Source organism: Rhamphochromis sp. 'chilingali' (assembly GCF_963969265.1).
Source record: "Rhamphochromis sp. 'chilingali' genome assembly, chromosome: 10".
NCBI classification, from domain to species: Eukaryota; Metazoa; Chordata; class Actinopteri; order Cichliformes; family Cichlidae; genus Rhamphochromis; species Rhamphochromis sp. 'chilingali'.
Window position 1 is genome coordinate 33851798 of NC_137937.1, and position 19575 is coordinate 33871372.

The 19575-nt window shown below is 40.9% G+C and overlaps 1 protein-coding gene across 2 annotated transcripts in view; it reads left to right on the forward strand.

The window, feature by feature from the left end:
• ddr2l (discoidin domain receptor family, member 2, like) overlaps nucleotides 1-19575 on the forward strand; it is a 35833-nt gene that overhangs the window by 14103 nt on the left and 2155 nt on the right. For both annotated transcript variants that reach the window (XM_080893323.1, XM_080893324.1), the window contains exons 2-17: nucleotides 8068-8166; nucleotides 8345-8447; nucleotides 8690-8759; nucleotides 9844-9996; nucleotides 12198-12345; nucleotides 12712-12817; nucleotides 12897-13077; nucleotides 14094-14334; nucleotides 14417-14494; nucleotides 14732-14874; nucleotides 15364-15475; nucleotides 15625-15741; nucleotides 16797-17041; nucleotides 17126-17253; nucleotides 17748-17945; nucleotides 18072-18306. In XM_080893323.1, the coding sequence (XP_080749449.1) occupies nucleotides 8106-8166; nucleotides 8345-8447; nucleotides 8690-8759; nucleotides 9844-9996; nucleotides 12198-12345; nucleotides 12712-12817; nucleotides 12897-13077; nucleotides 14094-14334; nucleotides 14417-14494; nucleotides 14732-14874; nucleotides 15364-15475; nucleotides 15625-15741; nucleotides 16797-17041; nucleotides 17126-17253; nucleotides 17748-17945; nucleotides 18072-18306 (2319 nt within the window). In that variant the 5' untranslated portion in view covers nucleotides 8068-8105. The remainder of the gene's footprint in view (nucleotides 1-8067; nucleotides 8167-8344; nucleotides 8448-8689; nucleotides 8760-9843; nucleotides 9997-12197; nucleotides 12346-12711; nucleotides 12818-12896; nucleotides 13078-14093; nucleotides 14335-14416; nucleotides 14495-14731; nucleotides 14875-15363; nucleotides 15476-15624; nucleotides 15742-16796; nucleotides 17042-17125; nucleotides 17254-17747; nucleotides 17946-18071; nucleotides 18307-19575) is intronic.

Below are 19575 nucleotides of genomic sequence, written 5' to 3' on the forward strand. Positions count from 1 at the left end.
GGATGCTTAGAACTAAAATTGCACTGCTGGAAATAGTTTATTTTGATGCATATGCTGCTTTTTTGCAAATTTGCACTATAATATTTATTTTCGTTTTTCCTGCAGTGTATAAAAATTGGTGTATTTCAAAAATAAAACTATGAAGGCACTCAAAATAAATTTCCTGTGGTGGGAAACTATTTTGTGCAACTTTTTTATATTTACAGTTTTGAGGGATAAGCCTCTTAAATTTCTCTAACTAGAAATATATCTTAAAAAAACAAAAACGATTTTCAATTTTTTTGTAGTTTATTGCACTTTTTTGCAATTTATGTAATTACTATGCACTTAATGCATTCATATTATTAAAATTTAGGCTGTAATGGTTGTATTGATGTATAGCAACTTGAAATGCTCCCAAAAATGGCACTACAGCATGTAAAAATATAATATAAGTTCTGGCGGACTTGGTTCTATGGTAGATCTTAAAGGGTTAAGCGAAACAAAACAGTCAGTCAAACTCCCACCTCCACTTCTGTACCATTGATTCATTAATGTTGAATTCTCTTGCAGCTGCTCTATTCCCATGTTGTTGCAGTATATTATTGACTAACCTCGTATTGTGGATGGATTATCTCAGTTGTTCTCCTGACTGAAGTTTGGTCCGTTTACAACATCCTGCCATGCAATTGCATTTGTCCCTAAACATCGGGAACCCTCATGTAGGGCTGGGTCATATCATACCATTCACAGTAATACCGGTATAATATTAGGCAATGATAAAAAAATTTAAATATCGCAATAGAATATGGGTAAAAAGTGCATATGCAGTGCCTTTGTTTTCATACGCACATGGCAGAAGAAGCATGGCGACGACGGAGAATGAGAAGGGCGAAAGCGGATCGTTGAATGACAGATGAACCAAAATTGGTTTGTAAAAATGCTGCAACTTCAGTGGTGTGGAACTGATTTGGCTTTCGTCTGTTAACTTTTATCGAGTGGAAAAAAGTTACTATTCATCCTCTAGCTTCACTGTGTTTAACATAGCTGTTTAACATTTTAATTTTTTCAGAAATCTCTGTCAGAACATGCTATATCATGTTTAGGTAGAAACTAGCGAGCTAACTAACTTCTAACTCCGTTAAATTTAATAAATTCTGTTTTCATGGATCCATGGATGTTAAACGTAACTGTTACACCTGGTAAAGCAGCAACGCTGAACATTTTATTACAGATGAAAGTTTTTAACTCTCAGTGATGCCGCAATGTTCGTTTGACTTTGGAACCTGAAGCGCTAGCCGTAATGCTCTGACTATCCATCAAGCGGTGCGGCTTCGTAGCTTACCAAAGTTGTACTAAAACATTTTTTGACAGATTTTTGAGTGCCGTGTACCACATAAGATCGGTTCATGGTCAGTAAGCACAACCAGAATTCATACATAAGGCGCACGGGATTGTAAGGTGCACTGTCGATTTTTGGGAAAATTAAAGGATTTTAACTGCACCTTATAGTGCGAAAAATGCAGTACTTTAAATTAGGGCTGCCACGATTAGTCGACCAGTCACGATTACGTCGACTATCAAAATCGTCGACAACTAATTTAATAGTCGACGTGTCATTTGAAGCTTTGTAAGATCCCAAAAGACGCAGGAATAAGTAGTAGGATTTAAGAGTGTAATAACGGACAGAAATAGAAGATGGCAGCACAGCATGTACAAGGATACCAGCTGCCGTTAAATCCCGAAGAAGAAGAAACTGTGTCCCAGAATTCATAGCGCGGCCCAGCTCAGTTTCCAACAATGGCGGCAGCTAGTTAGTTTTAGTATTACTTGTATTATTCTTTCTCGGTCACAAAATAAACGTTTAACATATTTTCAGGCGAGAATGTAGCTGTGTAAACCTCAAATATCTGCTCAGTTTATCGAGACACCACATATTTTAAAAAGCGCTCCGACGTTTTCGGAGACGTCTGTTACCCACTAGCTCGATAGCCAGCCGGGGTTCAAGGCTAACTAGAGCCCGTGAGAACACCGGACTCCCGGCAAATCGTTTTCAAACCCACCGCCGTCTTTCGCTACTCAGGTTAAACATGATATATAAGTCACTTAGATAACTTACAAATGTTATTGTTTGGCTTTTTTTTGTATTTTATTTGTTCCTGAGTAAATCGGTTTGAGATTAAAGTTATAGTTTCTACGCAGCTGAATAAACGTCAAGCAGACGACTGATTATCAGAAGTGTGAGATGGTCGAGAATATACTCCGGTGTCCTGTTATATTTTAGATAGCAGGGAGCAGACGGCTGAGTTTATTAAACTCCACCGAAACAATCTGCAAATTTCATTAAAATTTAATAAACTATCGTCTTGTCTTTGTGTTTAGTTAGCACATACCTTAAACACTTAAAGCTGTAAGCTAATGGTAGTTATATAAGAGCAGATGCTGCTGGTGCAATAAGCTGTACGTTTTACGTCCAATGGACGCATGATCTGATTAGTCGACTAATTGCAAAAATAATCGGTGACTAGTCGATTATCAAAATAATCGTTTGTGGCAGCCCTACTTTAAATATATTTTTATGCTGAACTTTTGTACTAACAGCAAATAGTCTGAGTACATAGCTATTCTTCTATATATCTATAGTTTATCTGTTACAAAATAACATTGTCTTTTTTCATGTAATGCAAAAGTGCACATAAGCTGGACATGAGCCTGGGCATCCTGCACAATGGTTTCTACACTGGAAACACCCATGTTCATGTTTGTCAGAGTGACTGTGACTAAGCAGTGATGTAATCATTTAAAGCACACATAGCTGGGCTAGGCAAAGAATCTCAAAGTGCAAGTTCTGCATAATTGAAACAAAGACAGTTTTGTATGCTTCCATATAATGTGACTCTGATTTTAATAAGATTTAAAGTTATTGATTAAATGCCCCACAGACCAGAGTGCGCTGAACAAAACTAGTCTTTCTGTACTTTTCTTTTATGATAACATACTTGTTTGATGCAAACTATCTTCAGCTATATTGTGTGTTAATTTATTACACAATAATCTCTGTATTGATGCAGAACGGAAATGCTTTTAAAAAATATCAAACTATTTAATGAATCCAGTTTTTTAAATGCGTAAATTTCCTTTCACTAGTTTCGATCATGTTCTTTTTAGGCTTTGTGATGGTGTCAGTTTTGATCTCTGACACTGTTTTCTATTACACTCAGGTGGGTACACAGACCTGCTAAACCCATTTGTGCTTTCTGTCAGTGCTGCAGATTTACAGTTCGGAGGTTTTTGGTCAAAAGAAGGTTGTTATTTCCATCTGCAATAATTTATATTTGGCAGTAAGGCTCTGCTCTGGAAAAGCAGCAGCAAGACCCCTCTACAGAACAGGTCAGGCATCAATAACTTGTGGCTCCTAGAGTTTCCAAAAGAAGAATGGGAAGCAGAATCCAGCCCCTCTCCTGTGGAACCAGCTCCCAGTGTGCACTCAGAGACGCACACCCTCTCTAATGTTAAGAGCGGTTTAAATGTTCTTTTTGGATAATGCTTATAGTTAGGACTGGATCAGGTTACCTTGAGCCATCACTTAGTTGTGCTGCTGTCGGCTCAGACTGCTGGGGGACTTTCCCAGGTTGCACTGAACATTTCTTCTCCTCTCACCTCTTTTCACTGGCATTGCATTTATTGTACAGCTATTGCATGTTACTAACTTTTGCCTGCTCTTTCCTGCAGTGTTTTTCTTTTTTCATTTTGTTTGTTGTGTGTGATCTCTCTATGCTCCTGTTTTTTTCCCGTCTCTTTCCCCTCAAACCCCAGCGGGTCGAGACAGATGGCTGCCCCTCCCCGAGCCTCGTTCTGCCAGAGGTTTCTTCCTCTTTAAAAGGATGTTCATCCACATAGATGATTGTTGTCGGCTCTCCACTCAAATATTATTTGAAATTGAACTGAATCAAACTGAATTTATTTTTTTAAGTCTCTTATCTGTGTAAATTGCTGGACCCACATGTCTTCGTTCACTCAGGTCAGCAGACCAGATACTTTTGCTGATTCTGAAGAGAAAACTCAGACGTGACAGTTGCTTTTTCATTTGTGGCACAATTTGCCACTGCACACCAGGCAGACTTAAATCTCATTTAAAAATACACCTTTGCTCCCTAGCCTTTGTCCCATTGTGAGATACTGACTGTGATTTTAAGTCATCTTTTAATTGTGATGGTTCTTTTGTGTCTCCCTGTTGCTGCTTTAAAAGTAAAAGTGGCGAAAGTATTTTATAGATAGTGAATGTGGTTTGGTATGAATTGAACAGATCATGACATTGAAAGCAGGATGCAGATCTGCATCAACTGTGGACATGCTAGAGCGATTTAGATGAGATTTGCCAATTGGATCCATAGAGCAGTATCAGTAAAGCGATCGGGTAATGTAGGCTGATCCCAGCTGATCTGCTGCGATTTTCTGGACTTTGTAGCCTGCTTGAGCTAACCCTAAACTTGATTTATGCTGCTCTCAGCAGCAGAGAAGTTTGAAAAAAACACAAAAGGCCCTTTGCCAAGTCCACAATTGACCCATTTACTGTATCGCTCTCATGTTGCACACTCATCTAGAACAGTGGTCTAAAGCGAACACAGACCTTTAAAGTAGTTCAGATCTAAACAAAGACGTGGATGATGCATAGACACTGACAAACAATCTCCTGTGTTGTTTAGAGAGCAGGACCTAGTTACATAATGTGCACACTTTGGTAAGGCATGTAATTGCAAGGCTTGATGCCCCAAAGTTGTTTTACGGCGATTTAATTTCCAGAAATCTGGTTTATTTATAGCAAGCCTGAAAAAACTAAATGGTCTGTTTGTCATGGTGGCTCGAGAGGTCAAGAAATACTCCAGGAAGTTATTTATAATTTGCTTATAATGAAGCAGAATTTTTTTCATCACTTATTTGTTACAAAAACAGTTCAGTATCAGTCTTCATTAGATTCTTCCAAGGGTTACTTTTTTGTTTCTCTTTGACTTCTCTTTGTCTCTTTTACTGTCTTTTTCTCTCTGTTATTTTCTCTCCCCCCCTCTCTCTCACTCTCTTGTCATGTGATTTTGCTGTAGAGATGAGCAACAGAGCAGGAATCTGAGGTTCAGCCAACGCATTACATAAAGCTCCCTCCTTCTCCCCCAGTCGTTGCTAGAAAACAAACGTGAACCACTTCTTCTTCAGCTCGGCTAAAGTGAATGAACTCACTTCCTGAAGGCAGAGCAGGGAGTTTTTCATTAGGGAAAAAAAGAGAGAGAGAGAGAGAGAGAACGATTGTTTCAGGAACAGACTGGATTCTCTGGTATTTAAGAACAGTCAGTATGTGCAGAAAAACATGCAAGTCTGTCTGAAGCGGGCTGCAATCAGCTGCTGCAGCCTGTTGTGTCTACAGACCGAAACATTCACATCCATGTCAAGATGGCAAGGCTTCCCGTCTTTAACTCCTGTTAGCGCTGGGCTGGATGTTTGCCACAAGGACAGACAGCAAAGGTTTTGATTCATGGTCACTTTCAGATTTTGCCTGTTGAAGTCATCACGACATAAACTGGACGCATCAGACGTGATTCTTCTTTGTGTTTTTCATTTCATTGTAGAGCAGAGGGTCTTGAATCTGAAGCTCCCTGTGGCTTTGACAAAAAAAGGAGAAACTAAACTTAACTACAGTAACTTTTCTATATTTTATAAGTGAGGTCTGGTACCAGAACTGTGCTGCAACCCCATCAAGAGAAGTTTGTGTCTCCCCCTGGTCTCAAGTCAGACAGAGCCACTGTGATTGTTCTGCAGATGGAGTTTACTTTCTTTTTTACTTTTAACCTCCTAAGACCTGAACTCTTTCATGGCATGCATTTTCAGTTTCTCTTGGGACCTGATGAATGTAAAAACAAAGAATTACGAGATTTTTTTTTTCTTTTTACCTGATTTTTGTTTCTGAGAGAAATTAGACTGACATATGAGGACATTCGCTTTACATTTCGATAGAACAGTGGCAGTATAGTGTCCTCGGAAGTGGATATCAGGCCCTTGTAGAGCAAAATTTAGTATTTTGGTCTAGACCAGCGGTCCCCAACCCCCTGCCCATGGACCGGTACCAGTCCGTGAGTTGTTTGGTACTGGGCCCGCGAGTTCAGGCACAGGTGTAAAATTTAGGGTTTTTATTGGTTTTTAGTGTTCTTTTTTTAATTGTTTTTATAGTTAACTCTGTTTCCCTGGGTCTTTTCCTGTGTGTTATGAATTAATCTTCTTTTTTGGTACCAGTACTGGTTTTATTTTGCTGTATTTATCTGCGACACCTTAAAGGCCGGTGTGTGAAAATAGTGTCGGACATAAACTGGTCCGTGGTGCACCTTTACTGGGTTAGCATCAGGGTCAAATTCCGCTCTGATCCCAAAAGAGTTTAAAAAACCTGGAAGTTCGTGTTTGACTTTAACGCTGTCCTCTCTCTCTTTGCTTCTCCCTTCCACCCATTGTTGTCCTCCCCACCTTGCTCACCTCCCTCCCTCCTCCTCCTCTCTTTGTGTTTCTCTCCTTTTCTTCATTTTCTTATCAGCCCTCGGCCTCAAACCGCTGTCTGCGTTCTTTCTTCCTCTCTTTGTCTTTTTTCCTGTCTATTTTCTTTTTCTGTCCTCCTGTCTCTCTATCACCCCGTCTTTCTCGCCTGCCCAGCTGTTCTGACCCCGAGAACTTTACACAGAGTGAATGTAGAGAACAAGACAATACGAGTAGACAGCGGTTGTAGTTTTTCTATATGTGTCTATGTATTTATGCTTGAAATGCTTTGTGTGCAACAATAGGGGTGTGTTCGTGTGCGTGTGTATGTATGTGTGTGTTCTTTAGTGTTGCGTAACCTCTGTGAGTGGGATGCTGTTTGCGTCCAGTGTTTATAAACTACTCCGCTCCAACAGCAATAACGTTGCGAAATCAAACACACACACACACACACACACACACACACACACACACACACACACACACACACACACACACGCAGTCCTCTCGTAAATGACGGTAGGAGTCATTCAGACTCCTCCTCGTCCATCCATCCTGCTGCAGTTGTGTAAAACAGTGACCGCTGGAGACAGTCGACTTCCTACAGCGAAAACAAAGATTTTCTTTGTTTTGTTTGGAGGAAATTGCAGTTTTCAATGTTTTAATGTCAGATAATCAGTTAAATTACTCTTAATGTGCACAATGGAACACCTAAATCTCCAGAGTTCTGCTTGAATGAGGGATTCACGTCTATTCAAGCCTCAAATGAGGGATATGATAGCTGAAAGACTCTTTAGATTTTATAGTAAACCGTAGAATGATTCTTTAAACGTAGATAAATTAGAAACAGATGAAAATATGTTGCTGGATAAAATGGGATTAGAGGGAATAAATCATTTTAAGGAGGGAATAAGGATAGGAGCAGCAAAAATCAACAAAAGTAGAATTCTTCAAATATTCATCATCACACAGGAGACGTAAAAAATTCGTTCATGTACTATGATTGTCAACTGTGGGTGACGATGGCGGGCAAAATCAAAGACTTAAACATCTATTCTAGTTATGTGTTTATAGGACCTTTTTTATTTTACAATGGCAGTAATGGTCTTTGCATATGTGCAAATTGGCATGTCAACTTAAAGACAAAATAATGCTGTATTTTATGGGTCAGTTTACTGAAACTTTCCTCATAATTTTCCTAAAAACATGCAAAAATTGCAAAGATATTTCCCAAAAGAAGTCAACGTGGTGCTGCAGTGGTTAGCGCTTTTCCTGTTTTGGAATGAGTTCTTTACACGCACTCTTGGCTTCCTCCCACTGTCAAAAGACATCCTCGTTAGGTTAGCTGGGTATTCTTAATTGGCTATAGGTGTAAATGGTTGTCTGTCTCGATGTGATTGGCGGCCTGTCCGGGGAATAAGCTCCAGCCCGACTACAACCCTGAATTGGATAAAATGAAGAAAATAGAGGGATGGGTTTCCAAAAAAATGTTTACTGTAACACTTTATTCCCTTGTTGTCTGAGCCGTCATTCGCTGTCAGCTGCAGATGTTCATGTTGTTTTTTCTGTGTCTCGCAGAGATGTAGCGTGTGTGTTGGTGTGATCGGCGGACCATCATGCACCTCTTCTTGCTGCTGATCCTTCAAGCTACAGCAGCCATCGGACAGATTGATCCCGGTACACAGGCACACACACACAAACCCCACTTTACCCCATCTTGATTTTAAATCTAAATCAGTCCTCTGCAATGAGCCAATTTAAACAGTTACAACTCAATAAAATGTTTCATTTGTAAAGGTCTAAAATCCGTCCTTGCAAAACACATAAAAATAAAATTGTGAATGTGTTTTTCCAGCACACTGTCGCTACCCCTTGGGCATGGAGGATCGACGGATCAAAGATGATGCGCTCAAAGCATCCAGCCAATGGCACGAAACAACAGGACCACAGTACGCCAGGTAGGTGTGGCTTAAAGGTTAAGTCGACTGGTTTTAAAAAAATTGATTAAATATGCTTTAGAATGAAGTCAAATAAAAATTAGAAGATTTTAGAACTCCATCTTTTGGTTAAACTTGTGTGTGTGTGTGTGTGTGTGTGTGTGTGTGTGTGTGTGTGTGTGTGTGTGTGTGTGTGTGTGTGTGTGTGTGTGTGTGTGTGTGTGTGTGTGTGTGTGTGTGTGTGTGTGTGTGTGTGTGTGCAGGTTGAATCGTGAGGAGGGAGACGGCGCCTGGTGTCCTGCAGCGCTGCCATCAGTCAGTCAGTACCTCGAGGTTTGTGTCTGAAGCGTGCTCAGTCATGTCCGGGTACCTGCATTTGTTATGTGGCGAAGTTCTACTCCATAAGTAAGAAGGTGTCGTGCATGCAGGAGAAAGTGGCGCTGCACAGTCAGTGTAACATGAGAACGGGTGAAAAGATCACAGTGGATCAGAATCTGAGGTTTCAGAGTGTAACACAATATTTAAGTGCTTTGCAAAGCAGCTAAATTCAGTACATTCTGATTTAAAGGTGAAGTCTGTGTGTGGTCTACAAAGTTATTCTTTGGATAAATCTAGAAGCTCATGTGTTACCCAGAGAAGGCTGTTATTACAAACTGGCATATAAACCTAAATCTGTGTATAACAGCTGACTTGTGGGACGAGTGGAAGACAAAGAAATACTTACCTTCAGAACTGAGCGATCTTTTAATAAAGTTGGTGGTATCGATACTGCGCCACATGTGTGAATGCTGCAGTGTGAAGCTGTAGGTATTTAAATATCAAAGGAGAGAATCTGAGTCACAGTCATCTGTGGACATCAAAGACTGTATGGAAAATCCTCAGTTTCACATGATATTTATGCGATTCAGACATTCTTACACTTCACATCTGTTTAAGTCGCTTTAATATCTGTATATTGACATACGTTTAATATGTTAAAATGAGGAAAGTAATTAAAAAATCTAAAACCTGAAAATAATTTTGTGATGTTGCAGAGGTTTTTGTGTGCACACTGTTGAGTAAAGGCACACAGAGCATCTTTAGTTTTTACAGTTTTCTTTATGGGCCGATTTCTGTAGAAATGCAACAAAAATCCTGAGACGCTGCAAACACTCAGCTCACGATAAAAACCAACTTTGAAGCCTGTTATAGATCTCTGACTTAAATGCATCTCGTATTTGGAAGCTGCATGCCTCTTGACATTAAAATTGCAGGATTAACAACCAGATGTGTGGACGGCTTGCCTCTATACTTTTGGGGTGAACCATTTTCCCACGTTAATGATACAATATTATCTTTAAATGCAGCCTTTAGTATTTAGGTTACTCGCATGTTACAAGATTTGACCGAAAGCCTTTTGCTGGAATTTTCTTTTTAGGTGGATCTCGGCAGACTCACCTTTCTGACGGTTATTGGTACTCAGGGACGATATATCAGGAACTCTGGGAATGAGTTTGCCCGAGAGTATCGCGTAAACTACAGCAGGGACGGCAAGCTGTGGAAGTCCTGGAGGAATCGGCAGGGGAACGAGGTGAGTGACCCAAATATCTTACAAAAAGGACTTAATGAGAGGAGAGAGGAAACAGACTGAAAAATGGGACATGAGAAGGGTCTGAGCCGAAGGAAGAATAGGAGGAAATACGTGAGGACTGATGGAGGGAAGACTGGAGAAAGAGGAAGAAAAAAGAAACGAACAGGATTTTTTTCCTCTCGTTTTTCACTCTAAGCTGCTTCTGGTCATTCATATTCATATCAGAGGAAATTACATTTACACGCCAGCTTCCTGTTGGCATTCGAGATCCCTGCAGCTACGCAACACTGTTAGAACAATTTAAAACACCAGAATCATGTTTTTGATCTGAGGCTCCTCCCTCACATTCACATGGGGAACTTCCCAGAGTCTGTGCAGATTTCTGGTTATTTTGTGCCCAGCAGCACAAAGATTCACATTCCAAATTTCTCAGGGTGCTTTTTTTCACTTTAGGAAATGAAGCCCGGAAACATCCGCTGAGGAGTAACTGATGCATGCCGTCAGCAGAAACTCTCAAGCTTGTCTTCTTTGCTTTGAATGTTCGGCTGCTTATTTCTACACGTGCAGTTGTGCAGGGGCACTGTGTGAGAGAAGTGAATATTAAAAAATATATATATTATTTTCTTGAGAACATAAATTTGGCATCATCCTCACCGTCCTTTTGCATCTATTTGTGATTATTTTTGTGGTTTTTGTCACTTTGTTCGATAATTCTGCTCATTTAGGGTGTGTTTGCGTTTTGTATTTGTTTAGCATAGCTTTTCTTGTCTTTTTAAAGAGATTTTCCTGCATCATTATAATAATGTTGGTCCAGGATCTACGTTGCAACTCACCAATCAGCTTTCAGTTTGCACTGGCCAAGAAGTTAGTTAATTATTTTAAAAGTATCACTAGCAAACTTACATGAGCAAACTAAATTTGGCTAACAGAAGCTAACTTGATAATATTTTTATTCGATTGTATAGATTAATAAAGAAAACAGAGCGTTTCTTATAAACATAGCCTTTTTTTTCTTTTTTACCCCATAATACAAAGCTGTGACATCACAACAATGTGACTGGTCACTTTCAATGTTGATCCTGGACACACATTGTTATGATGATGCAGAAAAAACACCAACACAGGGATATCAGATGCACCAATCGTTGGTCGCTGCCCCTCCCTGATCTTGATTTTGTCGGTGGTCTCTATTGCCAAGCGCTGCTCATAGCAGGTTGTTTGCTCACTGGGGCTCTCTCTCTAATATTGCAGCATATTTAACTCCCTATTGTCAGGCACAAATTTTCCTCTAGACACCATCACAGTGGATTTTAATCAAGCAATCAAAATGTGACTGAAATGCACACCTTCTGGTCTAAATCAAGGGATTTAACAAAAGTAACACAAAACCTATAAAAGTGGCTAGATAGCAACATTTCTATCTCTTTAATTAGCCCATTCTCACTCCCAATGCCTAATATACCGACGATTTGTCAAATCCTGAGGTGTTCCATGGGAATGTGAAAGGTGACCTTCTGCGTTCCTATGCTACGCGCTGGATTGTGGATGAAATCGAATAGAATGAAGCTCCCACGGTAAGACATGTTCCAGCCGTGTATTCCAGCCCTAACCCTAACCTTATCCCTAATCGTAACCGACACCTTAATCGTGTTAAATAGTGTTTTCCAAAGCAATTTAAGTAAAATAAACGTACATGTGTGGATTCGTTCCAACGGTTCTCATTTTCCGAACTCGTAATATAGCGTTGGGTGGCTGAAATCGTAATATACCGACTATTTGTCACCTAGCATAAAATGTTACACTTTGGGAGTGGGAACGTGTTGCTTTAATAGCTTTATTGTTTGTTTGTTTTTCAGCCTAAAAAAAAATCCCTCCTTCACTTGCACCAATGTCTCTTTGGGAGGTCCAATGCACACCTTCCAAACACAAGTTCAGCACTTGGAATCAACTCCAGATCTCTTGTCTGGTTCATTTGTCACTGAATAATGAGGGCACAGGCCTCACCTGGCCAGGACACTGTTTGTCAAGCAATTCTCTGAAAATCAATGGACTGTATAAAGATGGCTATAAAGTCAAAACATGTCACATGACAACTTGTAACAACACTATTAACCTACTGATTGAACAGATGTTCCAGGGGTTTAATCTTTCTGTACTCCTGGTGTGATGGTCTTCTTTGTATCCCTGATATCTGTGTACAGATTATTGAGGGAAACAAAGACGCCTACACCTCTGTCATAAAGGACCTCCGCCCTCCGATAGTCACCCGCTACGTCCGGCTGCTCCCCGTGACCAGACTGTCCACCACCGTCTGCATGAGAGTGGAGCTGTACGGCTGTTCATGGGACGGTAGGACACATAAACACACAGTTTCCTTGTTAATGTGCGTTTTCGTCAGCTCAACTGCCATTAGAGACTGTTTACGCTTCCTCAGAGACAAGTAAACCTCTTCATGTCAACATAAAAGCTTTTAATGTCCATAAACAACTGTTTTTCATCCACAAGCAACACTTTTATTTAACAAACACTGCTGTTTATCAGATCCTTATATCGAGCAAAAACAGGAATTTGAATGATGTGAGTGCGATCCTCACACTGTTGTCATGAAGGTTGAAAGTTTGCTGTTCTGAGTGCAGCTGTGGGATCTTATTGTGGTGAGATAACAGTGAAATGGGATGAATTGCACCTTTAACTTTCCACTCCTCCTGGTTTCAGATGGGCTGATATCCTACAGCGCTCCAGAGGGTCAGCGGATGCAACCGCCGGGTTATCCCATCGCCAACCTCAATGACTCCACATATGATGGAGTACACGAAAGGGGGTGGGTCTCTCTTTGCTGCACTCGTACATACATCACATATCAGCGTTTCCTGTTTACTGACTGCTTTGTCATCCGATAGGAAGCTTTTCGGCGGCCTGGGTCAGCTGACGGACGGCGTGATCGGCCAAGATGACTTCACACGGACCCACGAGTACAGCGTGTGGCCTGGCTACGACTACCTGGGCTGGAAAAACGACTCGCTGGAATACGTGGAGATGGAGTTCGTGTTCGACAGGCAGAGAAACTTCACCTCGATGAAGGTTTTTCATTTTTGCTTCCTCTACCTCATCAGTACTATGAACTCACCACAAACTTTGTCATAGCAGTAGTGGTTGACAGCACTTTTACATGTGCTTTTGCAATTACCAGACTTACTCAGAGCCTAGAAATTGCCTCTGGTTCAGATCCAGTGTCGGGTTTCTCTAGTTTGCTCGGCACCATGTCAGCGTCAGCCTAGGCTGATGGCAGGGGACATGTTTAAACATCTTTGTGAGGACAGTAAATTGCATGCTACTATACTTGTGGGGGCCAGCAGTCACTTATGGGGACAAAATGCCCGTCCCCACGAGTTTGAAGGCATTTTGGAGATTCAAAATGTGGTTTTAGTGTCAGTGTTACAATTAGGTTATGGTTAGGTTTAGGCTCAGGGTTAGGCATTCATTTTTGATGGATAAGCTTAGGGTAAGGGTATGGTTAGGCTAGGGAAAGCATTATGTCAATGAGATGTCCTCACTAACATATGAAAACGTGTGTGTGTGTGTGTGTGTGTGTGTGTGTGTGTGTGTGTGTGTGTGTGTGTGTGTGTGTGTGTGTGTGTGTGTGTGTGTGTGTGTGTGTGTGTGTGTGTGTAAAAACGTACAAAGTAACTTAACTTTGTACGTTTTCAGGAGCATGCACAGTATTGTCGCATAATAAAAGAGATTGAAAAGTATTTTCTGCCTACCTTTATATCTGGTCAAGCTTTTTAACCAGTTGCTTACAGCTCTCCTTCATCACTGTGTAACTGATTTAACTGCAAACTTACTTTCCATCCAGCATTTGCTTTTCCTGTAATATGGAGCGCAGTCAGCAAGTGCTCCAGCAATGTTCAGTGGAGTCATGTGTTTACTTTTAAGTCACGCATCAGCAGCTGCTAGCATCTCCTCCTACTGTGCCATCATTGCCACTTTGTCTGAGTCCATTATAAATGAGCTTTAGATCCCCGTGGAACTCCCTCACGCTTTACAAACAATAGCAGATGTTCTGCTACTTACTCTTACTTTCATTCTCCATCCAGGTCCACAGCAACAACATGTTCTCCCGCAATGTGAAGATCTTCTCCTCGGTCTCCTGTTGGTTTAAGCCCCACTTTGTATGGGAGGCGGAGCCTGTGGAGTTCAGGACGGTGCTGGATGACCGGAATCCGAGTGCTCGCTACGTCACCGTGGATCTGAACCACCGCACTGCCAAATCCCTCCGCTGCCACTTTTACTTTGCTGACGTCTGGATGATGTTTAGCGAGATTTCCTTTCAGTCAGGTAACAAACACGCACGTGCAAACAAAAGTGCAGAACAGTAAAAGAAGGAAAAATAAGTGACTTCCTGTTTTTTGTTTTTCAGTGGATACCATATTCCTGACCCAAATGACATCTCCTCTACCCACTAAGGACACCATCACAACACCTGCACAGAAGACAGGTGTGACAATTAATTGTTTCACGTTTTAAAGTCGCCACTTCAAAACTGCGACCGATAGAGGGAGCTGTTTTGTCAGTTTGTGCTCAGGTCATTTTTTTTTCCTTTTTCTTAATTTTTGAGGACATATATCTTTTTTTAGCATTTCTGTCATACTTAGTGGAGCTAGCACTAACAAATGTATTTGCAGAAACAAATGATAAAATCTTTGGTATATGGTATTCTAACCTGTCTTCTCAGCCGCTGCTCCATCAGCTAGTGCCACACCAGATGATGGGAAAACACCCATCCTTATTGGCTGCCTGGTAACCATCATCCTTTTGTTGGTCATCATCATCTTCCTCATCCTATGGTGTCAGTACGTCTGCAAGGTATTAGAGAAGGTGAGGATACAAATAAATGAATTACCTTTGTTTTTCTGAGTGGAAGTGGGGGTTTCTTAATAAAGTACCTTTATTTTGTTAACTTCCTGTCATGTCCGTTGGTGTTAAACATGCTGTAATCACTTAATCGCTTTAGGTTTTAAAAAAATGTTCCTGTAAACAGCTGCATTCTCTGCTGAAATGCAAACCATTTCCTAATAGATGTCCACCAGGAGGTCCCTGGTTCCATTTTATGGTCTTTAAGTCACCTCACACATTTGTTTTGATTTTTCAAAAAGAGGTTAAAAGCTGCAGTTTAGATCCCAAACTCACGTGGGAGATGGGAGGCATTTCTTTTTCTTTTTAGGAAATAAGATTATAGCTTATGTTTGTGGCTAAATCAGGACTATTAAGCATTAAATCAGATTAAAGAACGAATAAGAATGAACTGACTGACTCTTTACAGGCATCTGTGACCCCATGTTTTTTCTTTCTTCCATCCTAATCTAGGGTCCACGTCGGATTCTTGATGAGGAGGTGACGGTCCGGCTGTCGTCCTGCAGTGACACCATCATTTTACAGACTCCACCTGTGCCCCCGCGCTCTGGACGCGCCCCGACTGGTACTCTTCTTTTACTTGTATCGTTTAAAACATGCCTTTGTTTGCCATTATTATTCATGCAGAAAGAATTGGTGAAAGTTAAGGTGTTAAATTTCGTGTTTGTAGGAGAGATATTCTTATCCTTGACTGATTCCTGCTGTTTTCCTCAGGTCCTGTGAACACTGACCCTCACTATGAGAGAATTTTCCTGTTGGACCCTCAGTACCAGAACCCAGCGGTGCTGAGAAACAAACTTCCAGAGCTGTCACAGAGCGCAGAGGCATCTGGTAAACACCTTCAACGATGAAGTCGATGCAGGCGTTCATTTAAGAATTAGTGAAAAAGACACAAGTTGAGAAATAGCAGAAAGTCCTTTGAACGCTGCGTCATGATGTTTGTCTTTGAGTGACCGCTTCATAACCGTGTGTTTAGGCTTGTAGTAGGAATTTGTGTTAAGAATCATTGATGCCTCAGAGATGTTCCAGATCTATCCAATATGACATGATTAATCACAGCTGTAGAGGAAAAAAGGTCGAAAGCCTTTCAATAAGAGAGTCTGCTGCCTCCTGGTGGCGATGTCAGTAATTTCAAACAAACTCTACAAACTTCAAGCATCCATCAAAGTTCTGATCTTCTGTCACTCATTAACAGTTCCTCAACCTGTTTCTCTCCTGTTTATTTACTTCAGAACGTGTTAAATAAGCTCTTTTTTTCCTCCTTTTTCTCTCTATTTAAGTTTCCCGGATGAAGTTGAACATGCATGCTCATTCATACTTATTCTGCAGTGCTTCTCTCCTTTTTCTCTCGGCTCTCTACGCCTCTTTTCCAAGTTTCCTCTTCTTCCAGCTCTCCTCCTTGGTAATCCTCTCTATGACCTCCTCCTGCTGACTTCCTGTCATATGACATCAGGATGGCTTCGTGGTAAGAGTTGAAAGGTGTGACTTCATGCAGTTAATCAGATCACATATACTTAAGTGAAATCAAGTGAAGTTTGGAATTTTATTTTATTTTTATTTTTCAATTCTTTTCCTTCTATGAATCATCTTATGACCTCTCATGACCTACTGGAGGGGACCTAACCCTGAGAGGTTGGGATATCCTGGATTGAAAAAACTTCTGTAAAAAACAAATTCAAACTAGTAAAACTTCAGTCAGCAATTAGAATAATGGTACTAGTAAAATGATAAAGATGTACTGCTTTTACTTTAGATAGAAAACTAGAAATTACCAGTAATTTAATGTTTTTACTATAATCTTGTGCTGTTGGTACTTTTCAGTAAGCTTCACTTCATTTTTTATTTATATTAGACATTAATTAAACAAGCGCTTGTCTTTCCAACAGCATGTGGAGGTGGCTATGCTGAGCCAGACATCACCCAGTGCACGCCGCACCAGTGTTTCCATAGCAATGCGCCACACTACGCTGAGACGGACATCGTGCGGCTGCAGGGCGTCACTGGCAGCAACATGTACGCCGTCCCCGCCCTCACCGTGGACTCTCTCACCAGGAAGGACATCTCCGCTGCCGAGTTTCCTCGGCAACAGCTGATCTTCAGGGAGAAGCTGGGGGAGGGGCAGTTTGGCGAGGTGAGCTTGTGGGAGGTTTCGTGGGCTTCAAAGTTATCCTGGAAAAATCTTATTTCATCCCTATTTCATCTTCTTCCCTGGCAGGTCCACCTGTGTGAGGCGGAGGGACTCCCAGAATTTCTTGGGGAAGGCTCGCCCCTCCCTGACCGAGACGGTCACTCTGTGCTTGTGGCTGTTAAACAGCTGAGGGCCGACGCTACCAGCCAAGCCAGGTACTCTTTATGAGTGTGTATATGAATCGCGACAATGTCAAACTATATAAATTTGGAGCTGAGGTGGTTAAAGGTTCATCCCCTGGAGAGCATATATTGGTTAAAATCAGTGTATTCATTGCTTTAATGTGTTCATATGATGAGAATGTTTCACTATTTATACACTAAAAACAAAAATATAGTCCATAACTAGTCAAATGAATAACGTGCAGGACCGAAAGCTCCAAACTGCATTTCCTGGTTGACTATTTTTTGCAGAGAAAGCCCTCCTACCTACAAATGCAGACCATGTTATTTGAAGTGAGAGCAGTACTTGACTCCGTAGATGAGAATATATTAGGATAAACTGGTGTAAGAGCTTTAAGGGATGTGCAGGATCTATCTGTGCATCAGGCTTCGCTGTAACACTGAGAAATACATACCTGTAGTTGGTTCCTTTGAGTTGAAGAACAGATCTGGAAATGCTTCCTCTCCTTTATCTGTCCGTCGATCAGGAACGACTTCCTGAAGGAAATAAAGATTATGTCTCGTCTGAATGACCCCAACATCATCCGACTGCTGTGTGTGTGTGTGTCGTCCGACCCACTGTGCATGGTTACTGAGTACATGGAGAACGGAGACCTCAACATGTTCCTGTCGCAGCGGGAGATCGAGAGCACTCTTACACATGCCAACAACATCCCTTCAGTCAGGTTAACCATGCACACAGTTCGCACAGGTCATACATGAAAACAATCGAGCGTCAGGTTTCTAAACTATCTTGTTAGTGCACTTTTGATTCTCACCACTTTGAATCGCTTTCTGCTTCTCCACTTCAGCCTGTCTGACCTCCTCCATATGGCGGTGCAGATCTCGTCGGGGATGAAGTACTTGGCATCTCTGAACTTTGTGCACCGTGACCTGGCCACAAGAAACTGCCTGCTGGACCGCCGCCTCACCATCAAGATTGCCGACTTTGGTATGAGCCGAAACCTGTACAGCAGCGACTACTACCGTATCCAGGGCCGGGCGGTGCTGCCTATACGATGGATGGCCTGGGAGAGCATCTTGCTGGTAAGGTTTGGACGAAGGGAGTTGATTTAAGATACGATCTTTATTTTGCTCCTTTTAAACTTTACACCCCTGTCATGTGTTACTTTTTGGTGGAAGTTCTGCGGTTATTCTGCTGCTGCATTCAAAATCTTCAGATACTTGAATGAATGTTACCCTGATGATACTTTCCTCTGTATTAGAGAGCTGAGAGCTGCTGTCATATGAGATAAGCTGATACGTTTTCACAGGATTCTGTCTGTAAGCACTAATCATGATTCAGTAGCTTGAAGAACCATCTTTAAAGTCATACAGCATTTTTTTGCTGTATGACTTTATTAGTCTAATATAATTGTGGAGGAATTTTAGCCCACTGTTGTAGTTCTTAGGTCTTTTTTTTCCAAACTGGGAAAACATCTGCTGGTAAATAGGTGGTCAGATATTATTGTATGTTTTTCACATGTTCGTACAGGATATTGTATTTGTTTTAAATGTTATGCACTTGTGTGGTACATGTATTTTGACTTTTGTTGCTATGATGCCAGGTCTCTCTTGGAAATGAGATTTTTAATCTCAATGAGATTTTTTACCTGGATAAATAAAGGACTAATAAATAATAATAATGATGATACTAATAGTAAAAAAATTGCTGATTATGCTACTTAGCCTATTTTAACCCCCAATACTTCACACATACTACCAGCCAAGCCAGACTCTATGCAATGCTATAAATAGTCTTTTTCAAATGACTGGTAGTCTATAAATGTCTTTAATATTCAAAAGAAGAAGAGCTAAAAGTTCCAGAAGTTTATATAGGCTTGTAATTGTATTCAAACCCTGGGGACATTTGCCTAGATCAGTTCAGCGACTTATAAAAAACATGTACGTTCCCCTCACATCTTCTTTTTTAAAAATCAACAGCTGAAAGCAGTAAAACAGTTTTCCACAAAACAAATAACAAACTCTTTACAGTTGCTTGTCTTTAAAATTGCTAGATGCATAAATGCAAATGCAAACTGTTTCACTAAAGGAAGTTTAGCTAAGAGTTCTTCAAAAGCTTCCTGCCCTCCAGAGGAAGCACCAGTAGCGGTTTGCACACTAAAACAATGGAACATTTTTTTGCTGCAGTGTTTTCTTTCAATAACTTTCCTGTTCTGCATCATGAATGTGGTTGCATAAGTTTAATGTCTTTTGCAGCTGTAAAGTTAAGCGAAAAAACAATGGATCCAAGCGGACCCAAACCAGGTCTAAAGCAGAAGCTTTTATCATACGTTTTTATCGTATCGTATTTTT